This window comes from Paroedura picta, chromosome 11, assembly GCF_049243985.1.
Source record: "Paroedura picta isolate Pp20150507F chromosome 11, Ppicta_v3.0, whole genome shotgun sequence".
NCBI lineage: Eukaryota > Metazoa > Chordata > Lepidosauria > Squamata > Gekkonidae > Paroedura > Paroedura picta.
In genome coordinates this window covers 244,251-269,865 of record NC_135379.1, presented here as the reverse complement: position 1 = coordinate 269,865, position 25,615 = coordinate 244,251, and the positions used below count along the sequence as shown (strand labels likewise).

At 53.1% G+C, this 25,615-nt stretch overlaps 1 protein-coding gene across 8 annotated transcripts in view; it reads left to right on the top strand.

The window, feature by feature from the left end:
* The window catches only part of AGAP3 (ArfGAP with GTPase domain, ankyrin repeat and PH domain 3), a 77,660-nt gene that overhangs the window by 10,460 nt on the left and 41,585 nt on the right, over positions 1 to 25,615 (top strand). For 4 of the 8 annotated variants that reach the window (XM_077303521.1, XM_077303520.1, XM_077303519.1 and 1 more), the window contains exons 2-4: positions 16,961 to 17,019; positions 22,542 to 22,629; positions 23,467 to 23,552. In XM_077303521.1, coding sequence (XP_077159636.1) covers positions 16,961 to 17,019; positions 22,542 to 22,629; positions 23,467 to 23,552 — 233 coding nt within the window. Of the gene's footprint in view, positions 1 to 7,609; positions 8,543 to 16,960; positions 17,020 to 22,541; positions 22,630 to 23,466; positions 23,553 to 25,615 lie in introns of those variants that run through there. The other 4 variants (XM_077303518.1, XM_077303516.1, XM_077303517.1 and 1 more) reach the window with 3 other exon arrangements.

Sequence of the window (25,615 nt, the reverse complement as noted above, 5' to 3'; positions counted from 1 at the left end):
CTTCTCCATCCCCTACTGCCTGGAGGTGCCAGAGATTGGGCCTGGGACCTTCTGCACGCCAAAGCAGTGGTTTTTCCACTGAGCTGCAGCCCCTTCCCTGTTTTGGGACGCAGCAACCTGAAAAAGGTACTCTGATGCAGCTTCTAACAAAAAAGGTATTAAACGTGGATGGCTTTTGTGTGCCCTGCGGCTTATATGAGGCCCACAGTTTTGTGATGAATCTGGGTCTCTGATGCTCTGTCCTCTTGCTGTTTGGGGGGCTGCAATGGGGGGGGAATGATTCTGGAGTTCTGGCCCTGCTGGTGGACCACCTGAGGGTCCCTGGGTTTTGGCCATTGTGACACAGAGTGCTGGACTGGAGGGGCCATTGGCCTGATCCAGCGTGGTTTTTCTTCTGGCCTTGGGACTTTCCTTGGCTCTCTGGCCATACCTTACGGGCTGGGCTGAGAATGTGTAGGAGAGGAGAGTCACGCTCCTCTCAGCAGCCCTTGCCTGCTCCTCTGGCTTTTGAGGCTGTCATGTCTAATTGCTCAAATGCGATCAGGGTATTCTCTCCCCCCCGCCCACGATGTGTGAGGATGCACAGTAGCTGGGCCTCTTGGAGCAGTGGCAGGATTTCTGCTTGCAATCTGTCTGGTTATGTTTGAGACCTAGTAACTCTGCAGTGATGGCCGATCGACTGAGTGACTTGACCTTGGGTCTGATGAAAGCCATGGCTCGGAGCAGGGGCTGGCCTGTCTCTGCTGGGTGTGGGGGTCATTGCTGCCCAGTTTTCTACTTCAGGGCCCATTCTCTGATGCGCTGGGGTAGTGATGGCCCCTCTCTTGGTAATTCGAGGCTTTGCTGTGATTTGGGAGATTATTAAACATAAGAGGGGGAGCAGTGCCTCTTGCTATTTTGTTGCCAAGCAACAGAAGATAGCTGCTGTCACGTTCCCAAGATTTTCCTCTAAAACCCACGTGGGGGTGGCAGAGAGAGGGGCAGAGAGGAGGGCTCTGGTGGCCAGCAGGAGTTGGCCAGTGGCCAGTGGGCCGCTCTACGGGATCCTTTGTTTTTTCTACAAGTGGCGACAGCTCTCTTGCCTTGGCTTGCCAGAGTCCTCGTGTTGGCGATGGAGTCCACTGCTTCCTGAGGAAGCCAGTTTAACCTCCTTCCTCGGGAGGTGGTGGGTTCTCCTTCCTTGGAAGTTTTTAAGCAGAGGCTGGATAACCAGCTGAAGGAGAGGCTGATTCTGTGAACTTAGGCAGATTGTAAACAGGGGACAGAGGGGATCGTGTCCATGACTGGTTCTTGTGGCCCATTCTTGCATGTCCAGGGAGATGTTGATTGCCACTTTGGGGACAGGAGGCGAATTTTCTCCAGGCCAGACTGCCAAGGGATTCTGGTTTTTGGACAGGGGCATAATCTGAGCACGGAATTAGGTCACTGTGCGTGGTCAGGTAGTTGTGAATTTCCTGCATTCTGCAAGGGATTGGACTAGATGACCCCAGAGGTCCCTTTCAACTCTATGATTCTATCCTGGAGAACAGAGAGACCTCCTGCTTCTCCCATCTCCTTGTGGAGGAGGGTGGTATATAAATATAATAAACAAATAATAATAAATCTAAATAAATAAAAAAAATATTCTACTTCTGCCTCTGCTGTCCCCCCTGCTGCTCTTTTCCAAAAATTGGCTGTGTCAATCTCAGCAGGTTCTTGTGTATCCTTCAAGACCAGTGAGGCTTGTAGTCTAGCAAGAGTCTTTGTCACACTGAGGCCCACTTTTGGTGCGTTTCTCCTGGAATCAGGGCTAGTTAGTCTTCAAAGAACCAGGAGATTCCTTTGCATTTTGAAGATGGTGGCTCCTTTGAAACTGAGGGGGATTTGTCAAAGTTCTAAAGGAACTAAATCAAAGGATGCCACCTCCTCCTTGTGAGCTAGGGTGTGCATGGAGCAAGGCAGATGGGGCCTGGTTGGGGCCCCAGAACTGCCCCATGCCTTCCCCTGGGAATCATGTCTGTGCTTGGGGCCTGTGTAGGCCATGGTGAGTGGGGCCTAGGACTAGAAGAAGGAGTGTTGGACCTTCTATACCGCTTTTCTCTACCTGAAGGAGGCTCAAAGTGGCTTACAGTCAGCTTCCCTTTCCTCTCCCCATCACAGACACCCTGTGAGGGAGGGGAGGCTGAGAGAGCCCTGAGATTACTGAAGAAGGAGAGTTGGTTCTTAGATGCCGCTTTTCTCTACTCAAAGAAGCCTCAAAGCGGCTTACAGTCGCCTTCCCTTTCCTCTCCCCACAACAGACACCCTGTGAGGGAGGGGAGGCTGAGAGAGCCCTGATCTTACTGCTCAGTCAGAACAGCTTTATAAGTGCTGTGGTGAGCCCAAGGTCACCCAGCTGGCTGCATGTGGAGGAGGAGCAGGGAATCAAGCCTCTCTCGCCAGATTAGAAGTCCATGCTCCTAACCACTGCACCTAGCTGGGTCTCTCCATAGTATCACTATTCAGCGCTAGTAAGATAACTATTCATGATGGCCTCATCTGGCCATGCCCCACTGATCCCTCAGGCGTGATGGCAGCCTGGCCCTCCCTCACCCTAAGATGGGCCAGGTGTCAAAGATCATGCCCAGATTTGTGGCTGAGTGTACCCCTGACATTTGTCCTCCTGCAGGTTGGGTGATTGCACTTCCTTGCTTGGGCCTTTCTTATCCAGCCACAGGACCTCCATCCTGGAAGGGCTGCGTTTTAGGTGACTCTGCTTGAGCCATCCTGTGGCATAACTCTGGGGGTCAGTCAGGGTGGCCATCCCTCAGGCGCACAGGCAGGTAGATGCCAACCTGATTTTGATGGCCACAGCAGCCTCTGGAGCTGTTCTACTGGAACGCTGGATCTGATTGTGAGCCTGGACCCTGTGCAGATCAGTAAATGGGACAAGGTGCAGAGGGAAGAGATTTATCTACAGGCCTGAAGAAAAACCCGGATTCTACAGCCCCCCCCTCCAACGGGAGAACTGGTGCTAATAACCAACTTGCCTCACAAGTCGGAAGGAAAGAGTAGGAGGGTCAGTGGGGCCAAGAGGATGCCCACTTAGCTGCCCAGGTTGCTGTCTCCATGCCTGCTTCTGTCCCTTCCTGCGAATTAGGAGAAAGAACCTGGCCTCTGTGGACACTGCACAGAGCCAGCAAATGGGCCGGGCCAGGCCAGAGGTGGTGGGTACTCAGTGCCTGTGGTGATTGGGCCTCTGCAGCCAGGGTCTGCATGAGGTCGCTGGTGAGGAGAACTGGGGTCCACTGCAGGCCAGTGGGTAGGCGGGCAGGGAGAGGGAGCGGGAACTGACATCTCACTGCTGGAGGGGGCAGCACGGCAAGTGGATTGCTTGGAGGGTGGCATTCTCCTCTCCCCTGTGAATCCTGGTGGTGCCTGCTTGCACATACCCCTGCTCTTTGTGAAGCCTTGTTCCTGAACAGTTCTGTTCTCCACACTCTGTAGGGGCCTTCCCTGCAACCTCCAGCAGGCTACTCCATGAGCTGGGAGCTGCCAATCCCCAGTGTTTGGGGTGGGGCTGTGCACCCACAAAGAGCATGGGTCACTGCTCATCTTACCGGTTTCCACTTTTTGCAAGCCATACTTGGGTGGGTGGATCTGTCAAGGTGGGTCCTAGCAGGAGGGGCTATTCTGCAGTGCAGGACTAGGAGTACAGGGCCAGTAGGGGCTCTCAGGTTACTGGGGAATGGGACCTTGTGCCAAGATGGGCTGCATTGAGGCAGGAGCCATCCTGTGGATTGAAAGATGGCACCATCATCTCTAGACATCAGTTTGTGCCTCCTAGAAGCACTGAGAGTCTGTTTTAGGCGGCACAAGATTATTGCTGGAAAAAATATACAATATTGTTTGTTGTGACACCAAAGGATCACTGAGTGTATGTGTTGGGGGACAGCAGGAAAAATATGGGGATGGGAGGCCAGCTGAGTCCCCAGGGTGGTGGCAGAGACAGAGCTGGTGGTGTGTGTGTGGGGGGGGATTGGGGCCAGTTTTGTAGATAATGAACACAGGAAGTATGCTTGTTTCTTCAGAACATTTTATTCATGTACAAATAGATGCAGATATATTTATTTCATTTATTTTTATTTTATTAGATTTTTGTACCGCCCTTCCATATGGCTCAGGTATATATGTATATATACATGTAGGTAATCAAGAATGGCATAATCAAAATATTATTAAACTGACAAAGCCTTTGGTGAGTAAATTCCATTCAAGTCAGAAAACGTGCTGTGAGATTTCTCCTGGTGCTGTGTTGACTTTGTTTTGCTTGCCCTTCAGAGGCCTTTATGCTAGCAGCTTAGGGAATGTGGTTTCTGCCCAAAGGTTGAAGAGAACTGTCTCTTCACAGACAGAGAGGTTTTGAAGCCTGTTAAAGACAGGCGGATTGTGTGGAGGTCTGGGGAGCCTCCACGTTCAGAGGCAGTTGCCTTCTTCAAGGGGCAAAGCAGTCTCAAGGGTTGCTTTGGCAAGCAAGGGGCTGCAATGAGGTCCTTGAGAGAGTGGGGTCAAATTGGCAAAAGCCCAGGCTGCTTATAGGCCTTGGAACAAGCCAGAAGGAAATGCAGCCTGAAGGGTCTTGCGTCTCCTTCCATATGCAGGCTGAAGGCAGCCAGGTCTCTCTCTCTCTCTCTCTCTCTCTCTCTCTCTCTCTCTCTCTCTCTCTCTCTGTGTGTGTGTGTGTGTGTGTGTAGGGGCTCTCTGAGCAGTTCTCCTCCCTGGCCCCAGAGGCTGTGTCCTCTCATTGACTGGCCTCTGCTGCTCCCCAGTGGCCACTGCTGGAATTTCACTCTTGTGGAGAGGATCCACCTCGAGCGGGGGGGGGGGGGAAGGCGGGTAATAATAATAATAATAATAATAATAATAATAATAATAATAATAATAATAATAATAATAATAATAGGATGGAGGTCTCTCTCACTTTGGGGCAGAATGCAGCTGGTGATTTCTGGTGCTTCTAGGCCTTGCAGTAAGTACACTATGTGGCACCATGCAAAAAATGAATGCAGCATCCGTTGAATTAAAAAATACCTGTGTTACCTTCTGCAGATCAATAGCCCCTGACACATTGGCTCTGGTCTGGCCCCAGAGGTTTTAAATCAATTCAAAATAATTTTCGGCTAAACATCCAGAAGAAGTTCCTGACAGTTAGAGTGGCTCCTCAGTGGAATAGGCTTCCTCACAAGGTGGTGGGTTCTCCTTCTTTGGAGGTTTTTAAGCAGGGGATAGACAGCCAACTGAAAGAAATGCTGATTCTGGGAACTTGGGCAGGTTGCGAGTGGGTAGGCAGAAGGGGCTGTGACGGTGCTTGGATCTTGTGGCCCTTTCTTGCATGCCCAGGGAAATGCTGATCGCTACTTTGGGGTCGGGCGATGAATTTCCTCCAGGCCAGACTGCCCAGGGATTCTGCGTGGAGGGGGCATCATCTGGTTATGGAATTGGGGTCACTGTGGGTGGGCATTTCCTGTGAGTTGTAAATTTCCTGAATTCTGCAGGGGGTTGGACTAGATTCCCCTGGATGCACCTTCCGACTCGTATGATTCTAATTGTCAAGGAGATATTTGCTGTTAGGTTAAGGGCCTTAAGTCAGGGGCATCATGTCCAGAAGTGTCTCTGAAGGGAAGTCCCTTTGCATGAGACATACCCCCATATCCCTTCTTCACTGGTGCTCTCTCCTGATTAGGGCACCCCTGTAGCTGCTGGCTCAGATGTCTCGTGAAATGTTTGAGAAAAGAGGCTGTAATCAGATGTGGGCTGAGGAAGGTAACACATGGCCCCAGATTCTGTTCGCTGCCCAAGCATCTTTGGAAGCATAGAAGAGCAGGGGTCCTGAGTCAGTGCAAGGATGAGCTGCCCTCTCCCCCTCTGGCCAGAATCCAGGGTGGGTGCTGTGGGCAGAAGAGCTGTTCAGCAAAGGGGAGGGGGCCTGGGTCCCCAGTGAGAACCTTCTGCGTGGTTGTCTCAGACTTGTCTGGCCCATTCCTGAGGGTACTTGGTCTGTGGGACCGGGAGGTTTGGAGGGAGGGTCCAGAGCTGCCTTTGAAAACACAGTTGGTCTAGTGGGCTATGGTCAGGCTGAGTATAGGAGTCTTGCCAGCCTGGCCTCTGTGTGGTCTCCCCCCACCCCTGCCACCTAGGGGATTGCAGCTGGTGTGTCAGTGGGAGAGGTGACTTATCTCTCCTAACACGGGGACCGGGAGAGGGGAAGGCCCTGGAACAGCATGTTCTGGTTGGCATCTTCAAAAATGAATGAACTGGGAGGGGTAGGTTCCAGTGAAGAAACAAATATGAAATAGTACAGATGCACTGGGACACCAATATGGCAATGATAAATCATAGAATCATAGAGTTGGAAGGGGCCATACAGGCCATCTAGTCCAACCCCCTGCTCAATGCAGGATCAATCATAGAGTTGGAAGGGGCCATACAGGCCATCTAGTCCAACCCCCTGCTCAATGCAGGATCAGCCCATAGAATCATAGAATCATAAGAGTTGGAAGGGGCCATACAGGCCATCTAGTCCAACCCCCTGCTCAACGCAGGATTACAACGCAAATCCAAACAGAGTCGTCTCTCTTCAGTTTCAGATGTTTTTTCTTACTTCATATAAGTCCCAACGCGTTTCGCCTGCTGGCTTTGTCAAGGGACGAATCTTAGGAAATACAAATATGAAATTAGTAGTTGTACAATGATGATTATTAGTAAATAAATATAATACACATAGAAATTTCATGAATACATACTATTAGTGTTTCAGACAAACTTCATATAAGCACATACTTGTATGTGGACAGAATATCTGTTATCTGGGGCTCCCTGCCGGGGGCCTGACGCGGCGAGAGGCGCAAAGTTAAGATAGTTATAGAAAGCAACGAAAATCCAACAAACTGTTTAACCCATTTGGTTCCATAGTGCCAATTTTGAAAATAGCTCAAGTTTCCCCCTGTTCTAGTAATTTATTGATATCTAGTCTCTTGAAGCTTTCTGTTTCAAACTTTTTAAAGACATAACAACGCAATTATTCCCATTTATGGTTTTTAATTACGCAATGTTCAACAATGGGGCCATTAAATAGGGACTGTAAACACTGTCCACCCCTCCCCCTCTCTGGTACCATCATTTGCACTCTTCCTTGGGGGGCACAAAATCACTCATGATTTCTGTGCTTTGGAGGAACAGTCTCAGCCGGGCCTTCCTGAGCCCCGTTTTCTCTTAAAAGGGGGGTGGGGGTGGAATTGCCCAGTGGTGTCTGGTCCTGCTCAGGTGCGCAGCCCTGGCTCTTGCTTGGCTGCTCCGACTGCCCTCCTCCTTGGCCGCTGGCACCTCCCTAGCTCACGAGGCCAGGCGACTGGAGCTGCTGCTGGGCCTAGAGGTCTGTTTCTACTTGTCTCCTCCCTCGCCAGCCGAGCATTTCAGCCTGCCTTCAGCTCCTTGCCTGTGACTCAGGCCTCCACTCCCAGGTGGGTGGGATCCACGCCAGAGTTTGTGAGGTTCTGCAGAACCAGGTTGGGACATGCCGGCTGCTTGTGGGTGTGTGTGAGAGAGGGAGGGAGACACACACACACACACACACACACACGCACACACAGAGGCAAGTGAGAAGCTGCCTGCCCCCTCAGAGACATCATTGTGGTGCTTGCCGTAGCGGAGGTGCCACCATGCCCTGGCGCATGCAGAGGCCCTTGGGTGACCATGCCAGAAGGCTGGCACTGGCGTGAACTGGGCCACCCCCCCGGGACCCCTCGGGCGTGTCCCAGGCGGGCAGTGAGCGTGTGTGAGTCCCTGGACCTGCAGGGAGTCCCCACGGTGCAAGCGGCCCTCCAGGCGGCGGAGCAGCAGCGGCACAGGCCCAAGAGCCTCTGCTCAGTGGGCAAAGGCAGCCTCCACCTCGGCCCCCCACAGCCCCCCCCTCCGGCCCGGGGCAGCCTGCTGGACTTCTTCCGTCTGCGCTCTCCTCGCCGGAATGAGAACAACGGGGGCCCTGTGGGGTCCCTGGCCTCGCCCCGGCCAGCCAGCATGGCCTCCTTGCCCTCAGCAATGGCTGGCCGTCCCACCCCGGAGAGCATGGGGTTCCCGCGAGGGAGCTCGCTGTGGGGCAGTCGTCGGTGGAACCTCTTTGGGAGCCATGGTGAGGCAGCACGCAGGAACCTTAGCTCTCTGCGCAAGAGTTTCAGCTTCCGTCTGCGCCGGGGTCAGGAGCTGCACCGCGCGGGATCGGGACTCCTGCGCCCAGCACGCTTCCGCACCCGCAGCGAAGGGGATGCCAGCTCTGTGCCCGCCTTCCCCAGCAAACGCGACCTGCTTTACCCAGACCACCCGCAGGGCAGGGACCGGCTGAGCCCTCCCAGCGGCTTCTGGAAACTGCTCACCAGTCGACTCCGGCGCCGGGAGCGCTGCTCAGGCAAGTCCTTCAGCCCCCTGGAGCCGCCAAGGGGGGGCAGCAGCGCCAACCCCCTGTGGAGCCACCAAGGGGCCGAGCCTGTCTTGCTGGCTGTGGGGGTCAGTGGCAGCGGGACTGTGCCAGGTAAGCCTGACAGGATGAGCCTGCAGGGGCTGCTCTGGGGTGGGGTGGGGTGGGGTGGGGGATGCGTTCCCCTCTGCCCTGGCCCCACGTTTTCGGCCGACCCACCAACCTCTGGGCTCTCTTTCCTTTGGTAGTGGCCCTCGCCACGTGGTGCCGTTCCTCTCTCTGCTGGAGGAAGGAGCACCTTTCGCTTTCTCACCTGTCGCGTGGTGTGGCCGTGGCAGCCAATCATGGGTGGCTCCCCTGCTGCAATGCAGATTTGGGCCCGGAGAGGCAAGGGCTGCTGCATTCGGGGCTTTGATGAAGTGTGTGTGTGCCCGTGGTTGAGTGTATGAAGGCCGACGGTGTTATTGGCTGTGTTTCATGGCTTGTCTTTGCCCCTGATTCAGGATGGGGAAGAGGAAGTGGTGGGGGCGTGGAGGGGGGTATTGAGGTGCCCCTTAGCCAGGGGTGCCCCCAAGAAGCCAGAAGGGGCACCCACTTCTTTCTCTCTGCCTGTGTTCGTCCCCCTATTTAGAGGCAGTCCTTGGCAAGCACAGGTGTGACCCTGGGAAAACCTTCCAGAGGAACTCTTATCTAGAATGGCTGCACTGATCTACTTACCCTGGTTGCTTTAGGCTGATCTTGCATGGAACAGGACTAGATGGCCCTTCTGGCTCCTTCCGGCTATGCGGTTCTTTAATTCCGACTCCTCCCTGCACCAGCAACAGTGCCCCTGCGAGTTGTGCCCGGAAGGCGCTCCTTGGCCCCTCCTGTAGCCTTGTTGTTCAGAACAATGGGGCTGTGCTGGCCGCTGAGCCTCAGTGGACCTCCTCCTGACTTGGTCCTCAGTGCTTCCCTCCCTTCCTCCCTCGTCACTGGGAAGCAGCCCCAACTGGGTCTGACCCTCCAGCCAGGCTGTGGGGCGGGACCTGAAGGGGGTGACTCCGGGTTGAGTGGTGGAGTGCACGAGGGGCTCCCTGTATTGGAGCCTTGGTCCATCACCCGTCAGTATTGCGGACCCTGCAAGGCAGCGGTTCTTCTGAGCCTCTGGTGGAGGTCTTCTGCAGCCCCAACTCCCTGGCCCCTTTGGCTGGCAATGCACCCAGGGATTGAACCTGGGACCTCTTGCAAACCAGGCAGGTTTGTTTGTCTTCTGCCTCTAATCCCAGGCAGCAGTCAGGTGGGGAGGGGGAAGGCCTAGAATTCCAGCTTGGAAGGGCGCCCCTCCTCCTTCCTGGGTGGCTGGCTGTTGCCCCCTGCACATGCACTGGCAAAGCTCTGACTGAGGAAAAACCGTCTTGGTGTGCTTGCTCTCAGTCCAGAAGCATGGGGACTGGCCTACCTGGCAAGGTTGTCATAGGGCTTTGCTGCCTGCAGCCAAGTGCCCACCAGCCATGCTCCCTCCTGTGCTGAGCCCAGGGCTGTGCAGGAGTGAAGGGGCCACTTCAGGATAGCCAAGTGGGCAATTCCAGACGAGACCCACCCACTCAGCTGCAGGTGGATAGGGCAGGGGGCCCAGGAATGTGGATGGGTGCGTCCCCCCCCCCCCCCGCTCCTTTGCCTCTCGGGCAGACTCAGCTGTTCTCTCCTAGCTCCAGGTGGAGCCTGTCTCAACTTGCCAGGCCTGGCAAAGGCAGCTCTGCTCTTCCTCTTGGGAGAGGCAGCTCCCTCTCTCTCCCTGGGGTCAAGCACAGTGGCTGCCGTGTCTCTCTGCAGCCCGGGCCTCGGGATTCCTTCCCGCTGCAGGTGGGACCATGGGTTTCTGGGTGAGTGCCCCACACCCTGGGCCATGCCCACCACTTGCCCTCCTCCATGCATCTGTGCTGCCCATTGCTGGGTGGGTAGAAATGGGCTGTTTCCTGACAACCTGCTTGGTGCACATAGGAGGCCCCTCCTGGAGGGGGAGGACCCAGGCTGGGGGAGGGGGGCAGGGGGCAGGGGGAGGGAGGGAGGGCTGGTGCCCAGCTGGCTCTTCAGAGTTCAGGGCTTTCTGCGGCTCCAGGGCCCATTCCCTGCTGGGCTGCCAGAGCTGGGGGTAGGGGGTGGCGGGGAGGACGGCCTGAGCAAGAGTGGGGGGAGGGGGGAGATCCAGGCACGTAACCCAGCAATAATAAATAACAAGAAAGAATCAATCGGGGCAAAGTAAAAGGCCAAGCCAAAGCTGGCAGAGCCTCTCTTGTGAGGGCACTGAACTCGGAGGGGCAGCAAACACACCAGAAGACAGAAACAGGATACAGGCTGATCTTGACAGGCTGGAAAACCAGGATAAGGTGAATATAATGAATTTCAGTAGTGAAAAATGTAAAGTTCTGCATTTAGATAGGAGAAATCAAATGCATCACTGAAGGATGGGTGAGCTTTGTCTTGGCATTAGTGCATGTGAAGAGGATCTGGAGGTCTTAGTAGATCAAGACACTGAACATGAGTCAGCAGTGTGACTCAGTGGCTAAAAAGGCTAACGGGATTTGGGGCTGGATTAAAAGAAGTATATTGTCCAGATCACGCGGGGTGATGTTTCCACTTTGCTAGGCTCTGGCTCAGTCTAACTTGGAGAATTGTGTTCAGTTTTGAGCACCACAACAGAAGAAAGATGTAGACAAATTGGAGTGTGTCCAGAGGAAGGCTAGAAAGATGGTGAGGGGCTTGGAGACCAAGTCGTGTGAGGAAAGGTTGAGGGAGCTTGGTCTGTTTATCCTGGAGAGAAGACGACTAAGAGGTGATATGATCACCATCTTCAAATGCTTCAAGGGCTGTCATATAGAAGAGGGAGCAGAGTTGTTTTCTGTTGCACCAGAAACAATGGGTTGAAATTAATTCAAAAGATCTTTCGGCTAAACATCCGGCAGAAGTTCCTGACAGTTAGAGCAGTTCCTCAGTGAAACAGGCTTACTCGGGAAATGGTGGGTCCTCCTTATGTGGATGTTTTTAGGCAGATGATGAGTGAGTGGGCAGGAAGGGATGTGCCAGTGTTTGTCTCTTGTGGTCCTTCCTTACTTGCACACCCAGGGAATTGCAGATTGCCACTGTAGGATGGGAGGTGAATTCCTTCCAGGCCAGGCTGGATTCTGGAGATTTGTTTTGAGGGGGGGGGTCACTATGGGTGGGCAGGTAGTTGTAAGTGTAATGCATAGTGCAGGAGGCTGGACTGGATGACCCTGGAGGTCCCTATGACTAATAGAAGGTGTCTTACTGACAAGAGGCCACAATTTGCGGAAAAGCGGAAGGCTTGACCGGACAGTTGGATAGACCTTCTGCTCCAACCTCCCCAAACAGTCCCCCTGGCCTCCTGAGGACTTCATCAGGCAGGGGCTTGAAAGACAAACTCAGAGGGCTAGGGGAGGGAAGTGAAAGACCCCCCCGCCCCACTGGGAGCAAAAGGGTGCTGGGGACTCGTACAGCTGAGGCTGTTGTGGGGAGAGACTGACAAGGCTGGGCCAGTCACTGGGGGATGCATCCCAAATGAGAGCCACCCTATCCCTGGCATCTGAACCAAGGTGTCTTCTCCTCCCGACCCAAGGCAGCAGTGGGAAAGGGGCTAGTGGGGGGCAGTGGCTCCTCAGCCCCTAGGCAGGCTGGGAAGAGGGGAGAAGGAAGCCCAGGGCCTTTCTTGGGAAGCCTTTCTTTCCCTGTCTCTGCATCAATGAAAATGTTTATTTAAAAATAGTGTGAAAACTCTAGGTCAGATTAAACAAACGTTGCTGACTAGATGCCCAGATGACCAGCCTAGCCCTTAGAAATCAATTCATGCCATTCCTTTGCCTAAATGGAAGGAAGATTCAGGCAGGTGGCCGTGTTGGTCTGAAGTAGCACAACAAAACAAGAGTGCAGTCAGGCACCTTGAAGACCAACAACAATTCATTCAAAGCGTGAACTTCCTCAGATAATTTTGCCTTTACACAGAAGCTTACACCTTGAATAAATCTTTGCTGGCCTTAACAGTGCTATTGGAATAGAAGTTTGAGAAAGGTTGAATTCCCAGCTTTTTGTTCAGAAGTCTCCCGCAAATTGGGGGTGTGAATTGCCTGGGATTCCGAGCCATGAGACGCAGGAGTTGTTACAGGGTGTGACCAGCCTGCATAGCTGCTATTACATCAGAGGCCATCACCTGAGGAGACTCAACAGGCGGCTGAGTTCTGCTTGCTGCTTCTCTGGGCATGCTCGGTTGGATATCGTGTTTTGATAAACGTGTTGGTGTTTTTTCCTGGCATCAAATCAACTTTGCTGCATTGTTCTTTGTGAGGAGAGCTGGTTTGGCAGGAACCCAGCCTTTCACAACTCATGCTGGAAGGAAGGAAGGAAGGAAGGAAGGAAGGAAGGAAGGAAGGAAGGAAGGAAGGAAGGAAGGAAGGAAGGAAGGAAGGAAGGAGAATAGGACTCAGGGTGGAAGGAAGGAAGGGAGGAAGGAAGGAAGGAAGGATAAGGAAGGAAGGAAGGAGAATAGGACTCAGGGTGGAAGGAAGGAAGGAAGGAAGGAAGGAAGGAAGGAAGGAAGGAAGGAAAAGAAAAGAAAAGAAAAGAAAAGAAAAGAAAAGAAAAGAAAAGAAAAGAAAAGAAAAGAAAAGAAAAGAATGGACTGTTTTGGATTTCGCCCAAATCCAAAGCACCCTTCCTGGGCTTGAATCCAACTGAATCGATTCAACCAAATCTGAAGTAATTCCATGCCATTAAAGTCAATGACACTATTAAAGTACATGGGAAATTTTCTTTTGTGCCTATTCTGTGGTCTGGAGGTCTGGGAGGGGTGTGGTTTGAGGTAGAGACACTAAATGTGCACCATAAGTGCAAGATCCTCTCCTCAGAGGAAACCCCAAGTTTCAAAAAGATTGGACCAGGGCGTCCAATTCTATGGTCACTCATCTGACTTTTGTTATTTCTAATGGTGAGGAAAAATATTCTTGGTTCTTGCCTTGCCATTTGAAACCATGGATGGGGGCACCTTCTTTGGGTGGAGGAGGAGGAGGAGGAGGAAGAGGAAGAAGAGTTGGTTCTTATATACTACTTCTCTGTACTCAAAGAAGTCTCAAAGTGGCTTACATTCGCCTTCCCTTTCCTCTCCCCACAACAGACACCCTGTAAGGGAGGGGAGGCTGAGAGAGCCCTGAGATTATTGAAGAAGAGTTGGTTCTTTTATGCTGCTTTACCTTGAAGGCATCTCAAAGTGGCTTCCATTTGCCTTCCTTCTCTTCTCCCCACCGCAGACACTCTGTGAAGTGGGTGAGGCTGAGAGAGCCCTGATATTACTGCTCGGTCCAAACAACTTTATCAGTGCTGTGGTGAGCCCAGGGTCACCCAGTTGGCTGCATGTGGGGGAGTGCAGAATCAAACCCGGCTCGCCAGATTAGAAGTCCGTGTTCCTAACCACTGCACCAAGCTGGACCTCCTGGTCCGTCTTTTTGAAACTGGTGGGTTCTTTTGAGGAGAGTCTTCCTCAACTGTCCTGCAAACTTAGTTTGGCTTCCTCAAACCCCCTAGCCACAGAATAGACAAAAAAGGAAAATTTTGGTCCCTTTAAAGAGTTCAATCTCCACATGGCCAAATAGTGCCCAAATTGCAGTTTGGCAGTTCGGCCAAGGCTGATGAGAGTAGTTTATCTTCAGGTTAAGAGCAATTCAGGGCAGATTAGTCCAGTAAGTGTCTGAATCAACATTGATTTGAATCCTTTTCAGACTATCCAGACTGAATCACACAGGCATACTCAGAACCACAAGTGCACTGCAGCTGCTGGGCAGCAATGGTACAAAGAGGAGGAGGCCTCAGCCGAGCTCCCTGGCCCCCACACAGTGCAGCTGCTCCCAGCAGCACCCTTTGCCAGAGGCGGCTGGGTCACGCAGTCCTCCACAAGGGTCTCTGGAACTGGGCTTGTGCCTGGCAGCCATGGGTGCCTCTGGGCAGGCTGGACTTGTGTGCCATCTCTTGGAAGAGCTTGAGTCTGCCAGGGGGTTAGCAAAGCCAGTACAATGGGACTATGACATCTTGTGATTTTGATGTGATGCCCCTGTTGATACAGCCCAAAATGGCATTTGCCTTTTTTACCGCTGCATCACACTGCCTGCTCATGTTTAACTTACAATCCACAAGTACCCCAAGGTCTCGCTCACATTACAGTGTTACCTAGAAGCGTATCCCCCATCCAGTAGGCATGCTTTTCATTTTTCTGATCCAGATGCAGAACTGGATCTAGATGAGGGCGTGGAGGGACTACTCATTAAGTTTGCAGATGACACCAAATTGGGAGGACTGGCAAATACTCCAGAAGATAGAGACAATTTAATAAAGATAAGTGTAAAGTTCTACATCTGGGTCAGAAAAAATGAAAAGCATACCTACTGGATGGGGGATACGCTTCTAGGTAACACTGTGTGTGAACGAGACCTTGGGGTACTTGTGGATTGTAAGCTAAACATGAGCAAGCAGTGTGATGCAGCGGTAAAAAAGGCGAATGCATCACATCAAAATCACAAGATGTCATAATCCCATTGTATACGGCACTGCTCAGACCACACCTGGAGTACTGTGTGCAGTTCTGGAGGCCTCACTTCAAGAAGGACGTGGATAAAATTGAAAGGGTACAGAGGAGAGCGACGAAGATGATCTGGGGCCAAGGGACCAAGCCCTATGAAGATAGGTTGAGGGACTTGGGAATGTTCAACCTGAAGAAAAGGAGGTTGAGAGGGGACATAATAGCCCTCTTTAAGTATTTGAAAGGTTGTCACTTAGAGGAGGGCGGGATGCTGTTCCCATTGGCTGCAGAGGAAAGGACACGCAGTAATGGGTTTAAACTACAACGATATAGGCTACATATCAGGAAAAATTTTTGCACAGTCAGAGTAGTTCAGCAGTGGAATAGGCTGCCTAAGGAGGTGGTGAGCTCCCCCTCACTGGCAGTCTTCAAGCAAAGGTTGGATACACACTATTCTTGGATGCTTTAGGATGCTTAGGGCTGATCCTGCGTTGAGCAGGGGGTTGGACTAGATGGCCTGTATGGCCCCTTCCAACTCTATGATTCTATGATTCCCCACAACAGATATCATGTGAGGGAGGTGGGATTGAGAGAGCTCAGAGAGATCTTTGACTGGCCCAGGGTCACCCAGCTGGCTGCATGTGAAGGGGGGGGGGAATGAATCCGGTTCTCCACATTAGAGGCTGATGCTCTTTAACTGGTACACCACACAGTCTCACCAGCTCTGCATCCAGTAGAGTCCCAACCCAGGGCTCTGTTCTGTGCATGTACAGGCTTAACCCTGCAGGGACTGTGGAGCCAGGGACCCCCCAGGAATGCCATGTGTATTTCTGCAAGGGGGATTGTTAGGTCTGTCAGTGGAGGGACCCAGATCGACTGGGGGGTGCTCAGGCAGGCCTCCCACTGCAGTTCCCTCCTCTCTTCCAGGCCTCCCCTGCCAGCGGTCCGAGAGTGAGGCTGGGCAGGTTCTCAGTCTCTGCCTCCACAGACAGCTGGCGGGGCGAGGCGGGGCAGGGTGGGGCGGCTGGGCTTCCCTTGGGCCCCGCCCTTATTCCTTCTTGGCCCATTCTGTGTTTTGACCCCCCCACCCCGGGTGTGTGCAGTCTGGCCCTACCTGGTCTAGGCCTGGATCCTGAGCTGAAACATAGGAGGGAAAGTGTGCCATGCCCACCAGTGTACAGTGGCTCTGTGGAGCTGCCTCTGCCTCCAGTGGGGCAGGCAGAGAGGGGGGTCCTGTCCCCAGAGCTGCTGCGGCTGGCTGGCTGGGCTCTCCTCCTCCGTGCTGCTTCCGAAACAGAGCCCCAGGGCTGCCTGACTCACAGAACCAGTTTGGGTGGCTCCCTGGCAACTCCTTCCAGCCAGAGCTCCAAGGTCTTGGCAGCCGAGGGTGGGGCAGGCTGCTGCCCTAGAGTGCCTCGGCCTGGAATGCCCCCATGGCCCCGCTCCATGTCTTCCCCCCAGCTGAAGAGGAGCCCCTTGCTCTGCAGAGTTCCCCAGAGGAAGACATGTGCCTGTTCCTTGGAGCTTTGGATAGCATCTCAGCAGGCATCCTAAAACAGGCTAACTAAATGAATTCATTTCAGCTGCCAGCCCACCCCTCCACCCCCAGGCCTTTCTGGGGGGTTGGGAGCTGCCCCCAGGAGTCCCCAGAAAAAAAAAAAACTCTGGAACACCAACACACAGGCAAGGGGGTGGGCGGGAAGGCAGGGGGGGAAACTGCCTTGCGCTCTTGGGTGTTGCTAAGGGGGCTTTCTCCCTCTTGCTCTGACCGGCCCCAAGGGGCTTGACCCTCCTGGGTCTTGCAGGTTTGAGGACAGGGCCTCTGGCCAGGCTGCTTCACAAGAGAAGGGTGTTGGGCTGCTTTGAGGCCTCTTGTGGGGAGGGAAATCTGTGCTGAAATGCCCTTGTCATTGAAAGCCAAGTCCCATGCCCACTCCCGGCCCTATGCTCAGCCTTTGCTCCCTCTCTTTCTGCAGACTCCTTTGTGAACAGCCAGGAGTGGACTCTGAGCCGGTCGGTGCCAGAGCTGAAAGTGGTGAGTAACCCTGCCCCTCCACCCCACTCCCTCCTGCCCCTGGCCAAAGGAGAAGGTGCCACCACCCCGGCGGAGGGCCTGGGTCCTCGCTAGAGACTCTGGTTGGGGAAGGGCGCCTTCTGGGCTCAGGCAGGCAGGGGCTGGCGGCCCCCTTTGGCCTCCCCAGAGTGCTGGCCGGGGCCCTATGGAGGAGCCCTATGGAGCCCCGCTGGCCTGGGCCCCGCCAGCAATGCAGGCCTGACTGACCCGGAGGGCCCAGGAGATGGGAGGGGGCTGCAGGGCCTCCTGTGGCCTGCGGGGGCTGCCCGTGGGCTGTAGCGCTCCAGCACCAGGCACTGGGCCCCGGCCACCCCCTGCCGCCCCGGGCCTGGGAGCCGGGAGTCAGCAGGAGTGTGGGGCCCAGCAGCGTCCGCCCCAGGGCCTTCCGCCCCCACAGAGCTCGGCCTGGAGCCCTCCCTGTGGGTCTTGCTTGTGGGAAGGGCTGTGGGTCAGGGGGTCACTTGTGGGTCAGGGAGCCTGCCCCAGGGGCCCTGAGGGCAGGGAGCGTGGCCAGGATGGGAAAGGCTGCGAGGGAGGCATGCCCCCCTCCCCCACTGGGGGGGCGAAGCAGCAGGGCTTTGGGCCTACCTTCTTGCCCCCTGCCCCCCCTGTCCTTGCCCATGGGGCTTGCAGGGGGCACTGCAGGATTGCTAGCAACTGGGTCCCCTTCCCCCTGGTACTCAGTTGTGCTATGGGGGGAAATGGGTCTGGGGTTCGTATGTTATGGGGCGGGGGGGGGGGAGCAGATGAGGGAGTCAAGGCCTCTCCTTCAGCCAGGGCCAGATTTTCCTATAGGCTAAGTAGGCTTCGGCCTAGGGCCTCAAGATCAAGAGGGGCCTATATTCCACATTTTTTATAAAGGTCAGTACCAATCACAACATGTTTCATTTAACCTATTGATATATATCACAGTAATGATGTATTTTATTATTTTATTCTCTCTCATGTAAACTACAAACTTAAAAATGGGAGGTGAAAAGGCCACATAAGTGGAATAGCCTAGGGACTCTTTTCATGTAAATCCGGCCCTGCCTTCAGCAAAAGAGCAGGTTGGGGCACGCTTGGGCCAAAGGCCGTGGGAGGGGGAGCTCCATGGGCTGCTCAACATAAGGAGAAGGATGAGACCAGGGAGGGTCCGTCTAGTCCAGCCTCCCATCTCACACAGGAGACAACCAGTTCCTCTGGAGCCGGGGGCAGTTCCTGTCGGAGGCACAGGAGAGGGTCTGCAGTTGTGGGCTTGAATGGTACCAGCCAGGAAAAAAAATTCACAGTCAAGAGTAGGAATGGGCTGCCTAAGGAGGTGGGGAGAGCCTCCTCATTAGCGGCCTTCAAGCAGCAGCTGGGCAGATCCTTCTCCTGGATTATTTAAGATGATCCTGCTTTGAGCAGGGGGTTAGATTACGTGACCTCTATGGCCCCTTCCAACTCTAGGAATCATTAAGAACATCAGACAAGCCCTGCTAGAGCAGACCAGTGAAGGTCCATGTAGTCCAGACACTTATCTTCTTCAAAGGAAGTCAGTCAAGTATAGCTATCTACTAGAATATAAAGAATGAAGGCTTTTGAACTCTGGTGCTGGAGAAGACTCTGGCGAGTCCCTTGGACTGCAAGGCGAACAAACCGGTCAGTCCTAGAGGAGATCAGCCCTGACTGCTCCTTAGAAGGCCAGATCCTGAAGATGAAACTCAAATACTTTGGCCACCTCATGAGAAGGAAGGACTCCCTGGAGAAGAGCCTAATGCTGGGAGCGATCCAGGGCAAAAGAAGAAGGGGACGACAGAGAATGAGGTGGCTGGATGGAGGCACTGAAGCAGTAGGTGCAAACTTAAATGGACTCCGGGGAATGGTAGAGGACAGGAAGGCCTGGAGGATCATTGTCCATGGGGTCGCGATGGGTCGGACACGACTTCGCACCTAACAACAACAAAGAATGTAAACACCATACCAACAATAACAACCTGAGCCACAAGGCTGTGAACCATTAGCATCCTAGTGTTCTTGGAGGAAACTTTGGCCCTCGACCCATACCAGTCTGGCTTCTGCCCTGGCCTCGGGGTGGAGATCGCGCTGGTCGCCCTCACGGATGATATCCAACACCAGCTGGATCAGGGTGGTTCCGCCATTCTCGTGCTTTCAGATCTGTTGGCCACATTTGATGTGGTTGACCACAAGCTATTGGTACACCGCCTCGCTGGAGCTGGAATAAGGGGGACTGCGCTTCAATGCCTCATCTCCTTTCTCCAGAACTGGACGCAGAGGGTTGCGGTAGGGGAGGAATTGTCGGACCCTTGTGAGCTCCCTTGTGGGGTTCTGCAGGGTGTGATACTCTCCCTTACACTTTTTAACATCTATATGCGCCCTCTAGCCCAGCTGGTTCGCGGCTATGGGCTGGGATGTCACCAATATGCGGTGTGACATCCAGCTCTACTTCCTAATGGACAGCTGGCCGGACTCCCCCCGGATACATTTGCCAGCTGTTTGGAAGCAGTGGCTGGATGGCTCAGGCAGAGTCACCTGAAACTCAACCCTTCCAAGACGGTGGTCCTGTGGCTGGGTAGAAGAGGGCAGGACCAGGAAGCACATCTCCCATGCCTGGATAGGGTACAATTAACAGCTGCACCAACTGCCAGGAATTTGGGGGTGACGTTTGATGCCTCCCTCTCTATGGAGGCTCAGGTCACCAAAGTAGCTCGGATGGTGTTTTTCCATCTTCACCAAGCCAGGCGTTCTATCTGTCTTCGGAACACTTGGCCACAGTGATCCATGCAACAGTCACTTCCAGACTAGACTACTGTAACTCGCTCTATGCGGGCCTACCCTTGTCTTTGATTCGGAAATTACAGCTGGTTCAAAATGCGGCTGCCGGGGTTCTCACTAGAACACCTCTGAGGGCCCACATTCAGCTGGTGCTTCGTCATTTGCACTGCTTACCAGTCTGTTTCTGAGTCAAGTTCAAGGATTTAGTATTGACCTTTAAGGCTATACGTGGCCTGGGTCCCACTTACCTGCGGGACCACTTGGCCGCCGCAAAGCACTTTACTGGTTGTCCCGGGCCCACGGGATGTTTGCCTGGCCTCAACCTGGGCCAGGGCCTTTTCGGTCCTGGCCCCAACCAGACATTTACTTGAAATGAAGTACATCTGTAACCGCTCCTGTGGAGCGGTAATAATAAAGCCCTAACGGGTAGGTGGGAGGAGAAAGGGGTGGTGCGAATCCGTGATAAAAACGGCTGTGAAGCGGCTCCTGATTGGCCCCTCCGAGTGTCACTTGGGGGCCAAGTGACATTGGCCAGATTGGCCACTTGGCCCGCCTTGGACTGCCCGCTCAGAGGGTTCACCGCCGGGAAAGGAACCCTTTCCCGACCGTGACCCAGGGACCTTGGCCGGAGAGGGGTCAAAGGCGCAGCGGCCCTGCTCCTTTCCTGCCCCCGAGGCAGGCACCTTGCCCGGGGGGGGGGGGCAAAGGCTTCACGAGCCTTCCGACCTGCCTTCCCCCAGGCCGCCATTACAGCCCTGCTGGAGGCGACAGGGGGTGGTGGCGCTGCCCAGGGAGGGGCCCCTTGTGCCCCTGCCAAGCCAGCCAGCATGCCTGGTGCCATTGCTACGGCCAAGGTAAGCTCCCCTCTGCTACGGCACTCCCCCCGCAAAGCCTTGCAGCTTGTTGGCTATGAAGTCCAGTTTGAACACCCTTCTTTGGGGGCCCAATAAAATCATAGTTCGGTAGCACCTTTAAGACCAACAAAGATTTATTCAAGGCGTGAGCTTTCGTGTGCAAGCACTCTTCGTCAGACTAAGAACTGATCATCATAATAGTAGGAATATATAAGAAAACGTTAATCTTGTTACATTAGTGAACTGTGTCATAGCATCCAAACACAGCCGTATGATAACTTTCTGCCAAACCAGCCAATCAAACCCCTCAAATTAATTTGTAGTTCACAAGGACATATTAGAAATAAAAGTGTCAAAGCCAGTGATCCATGGCTCACACCCTACTATTTATTGCCGGGCCCCATCTGTCTCCATACCAGTGTTAAACTTTCTTACAAGTAGAAGCTAAGCTGGCAGCTATCTTGTCCTGGGACCAGAAAGTAGAATTCAAAATTACATTACATATTACTAACAGTCACATAATCCCAATTAAAATAAATTGTGAGGAATGTGGGTACACAATTTACATAAGGTTAGCATGCATAATGAGATAAAAAATCTTTGTCCTTGTTGAGTCCAGGATATGTCAAAGTATTGAGTGTTTTAATAACTTGCATTTCTGTTATCTCCCTTTCTAGCCTGTTCTTGAAGTTTCTTTGTAATAAAGCAGCTACTTTCAGGTCCCTTATAGCAGTGGTCCGCAACCTTTTCCAGGCTGCGGACCGGCGGCGGCAGGGAGGGCAATCACCCGGCCGCGCATGCCACGCATGCATGGCACTCCGGCGCATGTGCGGCTGGGTTGTGCATGTGCGTTTGCGCCATGCACTGCAGCAAACGCACATGCACAGCACTCACGGCCCAGCACCGGGGACCACCGCCTTATAGAATGTCCTGGAAGGTCTAAGTGTCCCCCTACAGGTTTTCCAGTCCTGTGGCTTTTGATGTCAGACTTGTGTCCATTAATTCTTTGGTGGAGGGTTTGACCTGTTTGCCCTATGTAGAGAACAGAGGGACATTGTTGGCACTTGATGGCATATACCAAGTTTGAAGATGAGCAGGTATATGAGCCTTTGATGTTATAGGGGGCCATAAAGGAGCAAATTAGTTTTAGGGATGGCTGCCCTGGGCATGAGCTCGCGAACGCAATAGAAACTGACACCAAGGTCTCAGTCCTGCACACCAGGCCTACTCCCACAAAATATGATTGCCAAACTGTGGTCTTACTGGTCATAGACCTGGCATTGCCCAACATCCTCTGCCCCCCATGTCTCTGGGCATGAGACGAAAGCTTGGAAGGATTTGAGCATGGCCATATCTTGGGCCCTTTCTCTATATTACCCTTTTCCCACCCCCATGCCTCCCACGACCCCCAATAATTGGGCTGAGCTCTCCTCGAGCCTGTCCTCTCCATCCTAAACTACCTGCCCAGAAGTTGAACTGACCCCAAAAGCTCAAGGGTGCATTTACCTTGGAGAAGGGTCCCCTTGAAAAGGAAGGACATCGGCAGGGAGGAAGCTGACTGACCTGCTTCTCAACACAGGGGCAAATAGAAAGAGGTCAGATGAAGGACGTCTGTGAGCCTGCTGAAATGTCTAAGGGGTGGGTGGGCAGGGGAAGTGTGTCTTGCCCTCTGGGTGGGGACACAGGACATTTGAGGCAGCCAGCAGCAAAGATGCCTGCGTTGGGCCTGCAATAGGGCCGGCCACAGACTCTGGGCAGGGCTTGGCAGGGCGGCCATCTCTCTTCCTCACACAGCTGGCTTAAGCCCCCCCCCCCCCCCCCCGGGGACAAGCAGGGCAGGGAGTCAGACTCACCTTTGCCTTTGCTTTGCAGGGCATTGTGGGGAATCTGTCCAGCGGGAAGTCTGCTTTGGTGCACCGTTACCTGACGGGCACCTACGTGCAGGAAGAGTCCCCGGAAGGTAAGTTGCAGCTGCTCCTGCTGGGGGTGGGGGATGAGGAATCCATACATGCGGGACGTGGAACTGGGGCAAGCCACTTCTGGGCAAGAGAAAGCCGGAAGGATGCCATTGCAATGAAGCCGGATCTCACTTTAACCCGCTAGAGCTCAACAGAGCTGGCGAGTGCCAGCAGAACTCTGCTGAAGGTGGGAAGCCCAAGGTCCCTTGTGACTTTCCCGCTGCTGCTGCTTCCATCTTGCCAGGATGCCCTTTCTGCCCAGGATACTTGCATAACGAGACCCAGAGCTGGGGGCCTCAACTAGTGAATGATTCTTCCTGAGGCAGCTGTACCTGAGGGGGTGGAGCTGGCTAGGTGGGGGAGAGAAAAGGAAGGAGTTGGGAAGAGGCTGTGGAGAGGGAGAGGTGTCTGACTGTCAGATAGAGACAGCTGGAAGGAGAAGGGGCTTTGTCAGCTGTTCTTCTCAAGAAGTTCCATTTCTCTTCAAGCAAGCATGGCTGTTTGAACTTCCCCTTGCAGAAGGGGAAGGCGCTATTTCAGTGACCCGTGCAGTGCCAGCCCTCAAAGCTGGTGCTATTCTTCAGACTGCCTTGAAGCGGGAGGGAGTGGCATGGAAAACATGGGGTTTCTGGGCATTGTAGGGGATTAACTCTTTGTTTTATTTATTTATTTAATTTAGATTTTTATACCACCCTTCCCTACGGCTCTGGGCGATTTTCATAAAACATATTGAACATTGATTCTATATATAAAATATATATATAGAAACCTCTGGGGGAGCTGTTGCCTGTACTCTGCCCCGGTCTCCCATTGGCCTGACATGATAACTTTTTCTGCAGGTGGCCGCTTCAAGAAGGAGATTGTCGTGGATGGGCAAAGCTACCTGCTGCTGATTCGTGATGAAGGAGGGCCCCCTGAGCTGCAGGTAAAAGACATTTCCTGCCCTACACACCTGTGGTGATCTTCAGGCATCCAGGTGTCAGAATATGGGGCAGGGGAATGACCCTATGAAGTTGACTCTCAGGGCTTTACTCAGTTTTGACTATCAGAGCAGGCCCCCCTCAACTAATTTTTAATTTAAAAAAAAGGAAAAAGTGTAATAGAAATATAAGAGGAGTACAGAAAATAAAAGGGATTTGTACATATAATTGTTCAAAATTTGCTTTACATCATGTGTTAAGGTGGAGGCCAGGACAGAGAATGCTCTGGCCCTGGTCGAGACCAGGCGGACTTCTTTAGGGCCAGGGACCATTAGCCAGTTGGTGGCGGTGGAGCGCAGAGCTCTTTGGGGGGCATAGGCAGGGAGGCGGTCCCTCAGGTATACTGGGCCCTGACCGCGAATGGCCTTGAAGGTAATTACCAGAACCTTTAGTCTGATCTGGAATTCAACTTGCAGCCACTGCATTTGGTGGAGAATGGACCAGATGTGGGACCTCCACGGTGTTGCTGTGAGGATCCTGGCCGCTGCGTTTTGGACCAGCTGTAGTTTCCAGGTCAAGGCTAAGGGCAGGCCTGCGTAGAGCGAGTTACAGAAGTCCAGTCTAGAGGTGACCGTCGCATGGATCACTGTGGCTAGGTGTTCCGGGGCCAGGTAGGGCGCTAGTAGTTTGGCTTGGCGGAGATGGTAGCTACCTTTGTGATCTGGGCTTCCATTGTAAGGGAAGCATCCAGAATCACGCCTAGGTTCCTGGCGGAGTCAGCCGTAGAGAGCTGTACACCATCCAGGGCAGGCAGGCGCGCTTCCTCGCATGGGCCCTTCCTACCCAGCCACAGGACCTCCATCTTTGAAGGATTGAGCTTTAGGCGACTTTGCTTCAGCCATCTCGTCACTGCTTCCAGGCAGCTGGCTAATGCTTCTGGGGGGGAGTCAGGGCAGCCATCCATCAGGAGGAAGAGCTCCTTCCTTTATACATTCATATTCACATTTTACTCACTTTAACAAATACTACATTTACTATATGCATATACTATTTTAAATTTTAAGTTATTTCTCCTGAATTTATCTTCTATTTAATAATAAACTTTGCATTTCTCTTCAAACTGTTTTTCAGATATGACATTAATTTTGCCATCACTGCGTACTCAGCCAGTTTAGTATTCCATTCTTCTATATTTGGACAAACAACAGATTTCCATTTTGCTGCATAGATGATTCTAGTTGCTATCCCCATATATCCAAATATCTCTTCTTAAACGTTTGATAGTTTATTAGGCAATATTCCCAATCATATTTTTAGCTTCTATCATGAATCAGGCCCACTTTTGCTTTGCAGGCCTTGTTCTGCCTCACCTACTCCCTTTTCTGGCAAGTTGCCAACTCCAGGAGGGTGGCAAAAGGGTCTCTCTGTGTAATACACTGCCACTACCTGGTCGCAGTACAGGGCCGCTAGCTGGGAGGACCAGGATTCCTTGTCTCCCCTTTCATTACTGAGGCCTTGCTTCTGGGTTTCTCACAGCCCTAGCAAGTGAGCACTGTGATGACAGTTTACTGCAGGGTGCACCCCTCCTGAGGAGTAACTTGCCAAGCTTGATCCTGGGTTTTGATCCTTGCACCAGGTTAGTGTTTTTGAGACAGGGGAGCTCAATGTGATCAGAGAGCCGTAAAGGTAAAAGTATCCCCTGTGCAAGCACAGAGTCATGTCTGACCCTCGGGGTGACGCCCTCTAGCTTTTTCATGGCAGACTCAATACGGGGTGGTTTGCCAGTGCCTTCCCCAGCCATTACTGTTTACCCCCCAGCAAGCTGGGTACTCATTTTACCGACCTCGGAAGGATGGAAGGCTGAGTCAACCTTGAGCCGGCTGCTGGGATTGAACTCCCAGCCTCATGGGCAGAGCTTTCAGACTGCATGTCTGCTGCCTTACCACTCTGCGCCACAAGAGGCTCTTCAGAGAGCCATGGCCAGCTTCAAATTTATAAAGGATTTATATTAAAATAATAAGTTTCACATGAATATCTTTAGCACAGCACAGAGTTAAGCAAAACAATA